Source organism: Bison bison, unplaced genomic scaffold, assembly GCF_000754665.1.
Source record: "Bison bison bison isolate TAMUID 2011002044 unplaced genomic scaffold, Bison_UMD1.0 scf7180017864508, whole genome shotgun sequence".
In the NCBI taxonomy this organism is placed as follows: domain Eukaryota; kingdom Metazoa; phylum Chordata; class Mammalia; order Artiodactyla; family Bovidae; genus Bison; species Bison bison.
Window position 1 is genome coordinate 4,345,210 of NW_011495064.1, and position 8,205 is coordinate 4,353,414.

At 50.2% G+C, this 8,205-nt stretch overlaps 1 protein-coding gene across 2 annotated transcripts in view; it reads left to right on the top strand.

The window, feature by feature from the left end:
- Positions 1 to 6,276, top strand: part of CNGA3 (cyclic nucleotide gated channel alpha 3) — a 37,588-nt gene extending 31,312 nt beyond the window's left edge. The window contains exons 7-9 of one of the 2 annotated variants that reach the window (XM_010829613.1): positions 330 to 437; positions 1,615 to 1,721; positions 3,320 to 6,276. In XM_010829613.1, coding sequence (XP_010827915.1) covers positions 330 to 437; positions 1,615 to 1,721; positions 3,320 to 4,710 — 1,606 coding nt within the window. In that variant the 3' untranslated portion in view covers positions 4,711 to 6,276. The remainder of the gene's footprint in view (positions 1 to 329; positions 438 to 1,614; positions 1,722 to 3,319) is intronic. The other variant, XM_010829614.1, reaches the window with a different exon arrangement.
- Positions 6,277 to 8,205: the final 1,929 nt, after the last annotated feature.

The window sequence follows — 8,205 nt, forward strand, 5'->3', positions numbered from 1 at the left end:
TTCCCAAAGCTTCCCTGAGGTGGTTCCAACATCACGGTGCTCCACTTTCCTCCCTGGCACTCTGGAGTGCGTGGATGATACCACAGGGCACGTGGGAATGTCATCACCATGGTTTTAGAGTTACCGTGGCTTCCTGGGGGCAGCAGAGAAGGCCCTCTACAGGGACACCCACATGACCCCTGCTGAGATTGATAGCACCCTATCTGGGAAGTCATCTCTTCTGCTGCAGCCCACAGCTGCCCTGGGGTCTGTAAGCTAGACCAGGTCTCTAAACCCCCACAGAGCTGCAGACTTCCAACACACTGTGCTGTTTGTGTGGGCGTTCCCAGGAAGAAGAAGGACAGCGTTGTGATGGACCCTTCCAGCAACATGTACTACCACTGGCTGACCGTCATCGCCGTGCCTGTCTTCTACAACTGGTGTCTGCTCGTGTGCAGGTAGCCGGGAGGGGCAGCTAGGGACAGAGCTCTGAGCGCCCTGTGGCTGCCCTCTGGCTGAGTGTGCCTCAGGCTCTCTGTCCACAGTCGCTCAGTAGTATCCGACTCTTTGTGACCCCATGGGCTGTAGCCCACCAGGCTCCTCTGTCCATGGAATTCTCCCTGCAAGAATACTGGAGTGGGCTGCCATGCCCCACTCGAGGGCTCTGTCCATAAGGAAGGGCTCAAAGAGGGAGCACCAGTAGGGACCTGTGTTTGAGATCACAGCAAAGGGCCTGGCACCCTGGAGCCTTCCTAATTGAGTCACAGGAGGAAGATGCAAGAGTGAGTTATTGCTCTCCTGAGGGGAAGTGGGAGGGGTGGGCCACTCCTGAGCTGACCTGCAGGACAGGGCTGTAGGTAACAGGTGGTGTTCTCCGCTGGCTGTGGGCTTTGGGCTTTCTTGTTTGTTTTCTATTAAATCTTATTGGCATATACTATATTTACAATGTTGTGTTACTTTCAGGGGTTCAGCAAAGTGAGTCTGTTACATATATACATATATCTACTGATTTTTAGTTTGTTTTCCTGTGTAAGTCATACACAGAGTTGCCTGAGCTATACTGTAAGTCTTTATTAGTTGTCTTATTAGTTATTTTATATATAGCAGTGTGTATATGTCAATCCCAGTCTGGACCAACCTCACCAACCAGGGGGCAGACACCAGAGGGGGCCTTTGGGCTTTCTGAGCCGTTTGGGATGCATGGTGAGCTACTATTTTGTGGGGGGAGATGTGACTTGTTCCATTGTTAATGTCTAGAAGTTGTTGTATCTTTGTTGGCATTTGGCCCCAGAAAGGGCAAGTTCTCAGCCCCTTCATCTGACTCTACCACTGAGGCCTGGAAAAACTGCCCCGGAAAAACTTCCCCAATGTGGGGAAGGGGCCATTATATCACTTACTGTCAAGAGGCAACAAGGCCCACTCTTTGGGGTCAGTCTCAGCTCTTCTTAGGAGCTCTGTGACCTCGAGGCAGAAAAGCTTCTGAGCGCCCGGGCCCCTCATCGAGGCCGGGGTGAGGTGCTGGGGTACAGCCCTGCAGGCCGGGCTGTTGGGGGGATGAATTGAGCCCAGTTTGTAGCACAGCGCTGCTGCCCACCCTGGGCCCTCCCCAACACGGCCCTTCTTGCACTTTTTTAGGGCCTGTTTCGATGAGCTCCAGTCCGAGCACCTGATGCTTTGGCTGGTCCTGGACTACTCAGCAGACATCCTCTATGGCATGGATATGCTGGTCCGAGCCCGGACAGGTGAGTGGGCCCGGGCCCCAGGTCCTAGATCCCACAGCATGCAGCAGTGGGAGTGTGGGGGTGTGGGCTGGGGCCTGTGGGCAGGTTCAGGGAGATCCAGAACAGTCGCCCTTGGGGTTCCTCTTCGTGGACAGTCAGAAGAGCCAGGGTATGTTACCCATGGCTTTCAGAGTAGGTGAAATATACAGAGAACTAAAATCTGAAATAGGACCTAGGAGGGTGTGATTTCCTTCAGATTAAGACAGCCCGTGAGCTGCGATCCTCTGCCAGAGTGCTTGTGCAGCAACAGAATACAAAGGATCTATAAGGAACTAAAAATAACTATCCCCATATGCAGACCACCTGAGCCACACCTCCAGCCCAACCCACAGGTCCACCCTCACCCCCACCCCCACCCCACTTAAGAAACCAGCCCCGCCTCTGGGAGCAAGCAAGGACTCCTGTGACTTGTCTCACTGCCTAGTGCTGCTGCTGCCCGAGCCCCAGTAAAGCCTTGCCTGAATTCCCGGTCTGGTCTCTCACCAGTTTCTGCTGATTAAAGAGTCCAAGGACTGCAGTCAGTAACAAAACCACCTCTAGCTGTGAGCCAGGCCTAAAGCTGCACCCATGCCTCAGTCTCCAAGCTGTGCATCCTTGAGGATCCTCTTTCTGATTTGCACAAAGACATCACATAAGCTGCCAGAGGCCCTGCTTGTCACTTCCAAGGTTTTTAAACTAAAAACTGTGCCGTGGTTGTGGATACAAACACCACCAGATCACCACACAACCTTGGGCAGCTTTATAATACACAAAGCATTCCAAGCACGTCTTGTTTTCTTGTGAGAACTGCTGCAGGAGACAAGAAGCGCGGGTGGGATTATCTCCATCTTACTGCTTTAGAAACCAGGGCCCAGAAGCGCTGAGTGACCCGGCCTGTGGGATCCTAACTCCCCGACCAGGGATGGAACCCACGTCACCTGCATTGGAAGGTGAAGTCTTAACCACTGGACTACCAGGGAGTTCCCACGGGCAAGATCATGCCCCATTAGTAACTGGTAAAGCCAATTTGCTAGGCCATGACCAGTGTTTTTAAAGTTGTTATTGTTAATATTTTCAAACATAGACAAAACTGAGAGAGCACTCTTAGGAATCCCCCTGTACCCTCATCCAGCTCCAACTGTTATCAACATTTTGCTAATTTTGGTTCATTTATCCTCCCATACCCTGTTCTTGGATGGAGGTTTTTTTAAAGTGAATCTCAGACAGTAACCAACCATGTTAGCATGTAGCTTTAACCAGGACCCATTCTTTAAAATATAACTTCCATTTATCTCTTAAAATTTAATAATCTTTCTTCACTACTATCAAATACCCAATCCACATTCAAATTTACCTAACTGATCTGTATTTTTAACTGAATAAAATAGATTAGATGATCTGATAGGAAATACCAGAGCACGTTTCCTGTAATAATATTGAGTATGGTTTTTGGAAATGGTTTCTGTTATGTATATGTAACACCACATCTTGTGTAGTCACAAGGTAAAATATCTTTCTCTGGGCCGTGACCATAAGCACGCAGCCTCTCTGATGGCCGCGTGGTCTGTCTTCTTCCTCAGGCTTCCTGGAGCAAGGCCTGATGGTCGTGGACGCCAGCCGGCTGTGGAAGCACTACACACAGACCTTGCACTTCAAGCTGGACGTGTTGTCCCTGGCCCCCACAGACCTGGCTTATTTTAAGCTGGGCATGAACTACCCAGAACTGAGGTTCAACCGCCTCCTGAAGTTGGCCCGGCTCTTCGAATTCTTTGACCGCACGGAGACAAGGACCAACTACCCCAACATGTTCAGGATCGGGAATTTGGTCTTGTACATCCTCATCATCATCCACTGGAACGCCTGCATCTACTTTGCCATTTCCAAGTTCATTGGTTTCGGGACCGACTCCTGGGTCTACCCAAACGTCTCCAACCCAGAGTATGGGCGCCTCTCCAGAAAGTACATTTATAGTCTCTACTGGTCCACCTTGACCCTGACCACCATTGGGGAGACCCCGCCCCCCGTAAAAGACGAGGAATATCTCTTTGTGGTCATCGACTTCCTGGTGGGCGTCCTGATTTTTGCCACCATCGTGGGCAACGTGGGCTCCATGATCTCAAACATGAACGCTTCACGGGCCGAGTTCCAGGCCAAGATCGATTCCATCAAGCAGTACATGCAGTTCCGCAAGGTGACCAAGGACTTGGAGACACGGGTGATCCGCTGGTTCGACTACCTGTGGGCCAACAAGAAGACAGTGGATGAGAAGGAGGTGCTCAAGAGCCTCCCCGACAAGCTGAAGGCCGAGATCGCCATCAACGTGCACCTGGACACCCTGAGGAAGGTCCGAATCTTCCAGGACTGCGAGGCGGGGCTGCTGGTGGAGCTGGTGCTGAAGCTGCGGCCGGCAGTGTTCAGCCCCGGGGACTACATCTGCAAGAAGGGGGACATTGGGAGGGAGATGTACATTATCAAGGAGGGCAAGCTGGCCGTGGTGGCCGAGGACGGCATCACCCAGTTCGTGGTCCTCGGCGATGGGAGTTATTTCGGGGAGATCAGCATCTTGAACATCAAGGGGAGCAAGTCCGGGAACCGCCGCACGGCCAACATCAGGAGCATTGGCTACTCGGACCTGTTCTGCCTCTCCAAGGACGACCTGATGGAGGCGCTCACCGAGTACCCCGAGGCCAAGAAGGCGCTGGAGGAGAAAGGGCGGCAGATCCTCATGAAGGACAACCTGATCGACGAGGAGCTGGCCAAGGCCGGGGCAGACCCCAAGGACATCGAGGAGAAGGTGGAGCACCTCGAGACCTCCCTGGACTCCCTGCAGACCAGGTTTGCGCGGCTCCTGGCTGAGTACAACGCCACCCAGATGAAGGTGAAGCAGCGGCTCAGCCAGTTGGAAAGCCAGGTGAAGATGGGCCTCCCGCCTGATGGCGATGCTCCGCAAACTGAGGCCAGTCAGCCCTGAAGACACAGGTGCCCTCTCCTGCCTCCCCGGGGCGGCGGTCAGTGCGACGCTGCGCCGCACGGGGCTCGGCCGGGACCGAATTCTAGCTTTCCCCACCCTCTGTGCGCTGCGTGGCCTTGGGAGAGAGCCTTGGTTTCCCTCATCTAGATAACGGGAGTCTTTATGTCTGTCCCAGTTAAGTGACAGGTTGCTGTGAGCTCCACAAGAAACGCTTCGTGAGGCAGGGTTTTGTTAAGTGTGAGATGTTTCTAGGCCAAGAGTATAAAAATGTGAGCACAGAAGTTGTTTTTTTTTTTTTTTAATCCGTGGGGAATATTTAGACTCCTGAACTTCATTTTTTTGTAAATGGGAGGTTATTTACTTACCCATCCCTCCTGCCCCTCACTCCACCACCTCCTGATGAGGGAATGATAACAGAAGCTGAGAGTACCGGTGGTAACTCGAATTGGATACATGAAACAGCTTGGGCATATTTCTGACTTGGGTATCTCCTCGTGTGCTCTTTGATGCCGTGACAGGCACAAAGAATGAAGCCAGGTCACCCCAGCTGAGGCCATTTCAAGTCTGAGAAGCAAATCCAGGTGCTCTGCCATCAACTCCTGTGAAACCAGAATCTGTTTCCTGGCAAAAACGAATCTCCATTAGGGAAAGGGACATCTCCTAACTCCCCAACAGGCTTCAAAGACAGGCTCTGTCCCAGTCCCTGAGTCGGAGCCCTGGGGCAGCCTGTTCTGGCCTGGAGGGGAGAGTCGTGTTGAGGGGAAGTTTCCCAGGTTGGAGGTCGGAATGGGGTCCTAAGGCAAACAGGCTGACCACTAGGACTTTCAAGAGACGAGACCGTTAGGCCATGTCTTTCCCTGCACCCTGGAACAGGAAGCCTCACTCTCCCTTGGAATTACATCTTGAGGCAAAGCTGTTAGACAAAAACGTGCAGAGTGTCGACCTGGCTCTTTTTGTTTAATCAGTATATAATATTACATTAAGATTTTAGAAGGTATCTATATAGATTTGGGTTCTATGACTGAATTATTACCTTAATGGTCCATTCTCTGCTTCATACACATTGTAAATTACCCAACTCTCCTGATGCAGAGAAGCCGTATATGCAGGCTTTCTGGCTCCCCTCTCCAATCTCATCTCCCTTTCTTCCTTCCTTCCTTCTCTTCTCTTCCTCCTCTTCTTCTTTCTTCCTATGCTCTTTTCTTCTCAGACAAGATGCCCCATGCCCTTTGGAAACCTTGACATCTCTGTGGTCTAAGTTATAATCCATGTGCTACATAACTGGGCCCTAATGTAGTTCATACAAAAGGTGCTGCCTTTTCAAGTATGCATTTTGGATTTACATGGGTCTGTTCTGGTTTCTACTATGGATCATTTGACCATTTTAACTTTTTAGAAGAAATTTCAAAGAACTATTAAAGAAAGATGTGATCCAAGCTCTTATCATCAGCACAATGTAACTAGCAACGTGTTACCAAAATGCACGTATTTTAAAAGCCTTAACTATTAATTTTGCCTACATTCATATTTACACAGGAAAAATAGAGACCTGGATTTAAAAAAACACTGAACGGCTCCTGCTTCATGTTTTATCATAAGGGAAAACTCACGTGGTCACATATCCTGGGGTATGCTTCCAGGGCAATGAGCCTGGCTTCCCCAAAGGAACGGGCACTGGTGAGCAGGTTTCACACAGGCACCGTGTGAGGGGATGTGTACAAAAATCAGGCACAGAAAGGCAGACAAGGCTGCGGCACTCGTCAGAGGGAGCAACTCCAAGCATTCGGTTACATAAAACATATGTCCCAGGCGGGATGCTAAGCCCATTGGCACTGTTTGCCCCAGGCCACCATGGGGGTGGTGGTGGGGCAGTCTAGGAAGGCATGGATGTTCAGGAAGCCAGGTAAGCATTTCCCCAGATTTGTCCAGTGCTTATGCCCAAGAAGTTTGGGTAATAAGTTAGAATATGGGCTTCGGTGTGAGGGGGTTGGGACTGCTCTTGTTCAAGTCACGACTGCCCCGCAGGCAGGTTATTTGACCTCACTATACCTGGCTTTCCTCACCCAAAAAATGGGAACTACGTTGCTCACCTTGCAGAGTTGTTGTGAACAAACTTTAAACTTATACAGTATAATGAGGATGGCCCTTCAACCTCTTGGGTGCAGAAAATGGCACATTATTGTCCTGGAGGAAGAAATGAACACAGTTTCATCTAGTTAGCCCTTGGGTGCTGAGGTTGCTGGGAAGTTGAGTCTTGGATTGTTTTTAGGACTTCCATTCACTGTCTTGGAACCTGAGAAAGGGCTTGTGGGCTCCCAGCCCAGCCCGTGTGCTGCCCCTGCAGGCAGGCCCTCCCTCTGCACCGGGTCCAGCACGGGGGTCCACACCGGGAGATAGCTTCTCTTTGTGCCTTCTCTGGGAATCTAAACTCATGGAGGGGTGTTTGTGTGTATGTGTTTGTGTGTGTATCTGTTGGTCTCAGGAAAAACAGTCTCCGAGACAAGAAAGGAAGAAAACACTGGTGAGCACCCCTCGACGTTCAGACTGATTGCAGGCTCCCTGGCAGAACCCTGGGGAGGGAGGAGCTGGTCAGACCTTGGATGAGCAGGCTGGAGCTTTGGGTCTGAGGAACCCAGCCTGGTAAAGGTTCCGATACCTCAAACTTGGGAAGTCCCAAAGCTTCTAGACCTCAAAGAACCACAATGAGCTGGGCACAGTATATCTTGGCAGTAACCAGTATAAAGAGCATCTGAAATTATTGGTAACTCAACTGGTTCAATATGAGAGAAGCCTGCTCCATCCCCCTGAAGCACTGGCCCTCAAATATCTGCTGCTACCAACGCCCTAAGTTAGGCAGGGCCAGAGACCTATTGTAACTTTGTTAAGCAAACTCTGGTCTCTCTAGAACCCTTCTGCCAGAGTTCTGTTAAATGGAAGCCAAGGCAGCTTCCTTTTCTGGGTCTGGGAGCCCAGAAAATACCCCAAGGAAGTAAATGCAAAATGAAAATCGTGAGGAATAAAATGGAGAAGAAAAATGCTTTTCTGAATTGCAGGGAGTGATTTTGCCTAGTAAAGTTGACAACTCATATCTGTGATGTGGCAACCCTATTTCTGGCTCCATATTATAGGAAAGCTTCCATGTGTGTATACCCAGAGACATACACAAATGTTTACTGCAGCATTATTTTAATTAAAAAAAAACGAAAATAACTGAAATACCAGAATCTAAGAACACCCTTGTAGCCCACAGTTATTACATGAGGGAGGGTGGGGAGCCTCTCTCCTTTTAATTAAAACTGGAAACATCCTGCAATCTCAGTCCTAAACTATGCCTTGGGACTGATTCATGGATCCAGACCTCAGGTATGGACCAAGACCTGACCTTAGTCGTGGATGATGTGTCTGCACCTTGGATCTTAACAGAGATGTTGGACATGGATCTTGGATCTACACGTGTCTACTTTTTTCGACATGATGGTGGAAATGAAAGGGTCA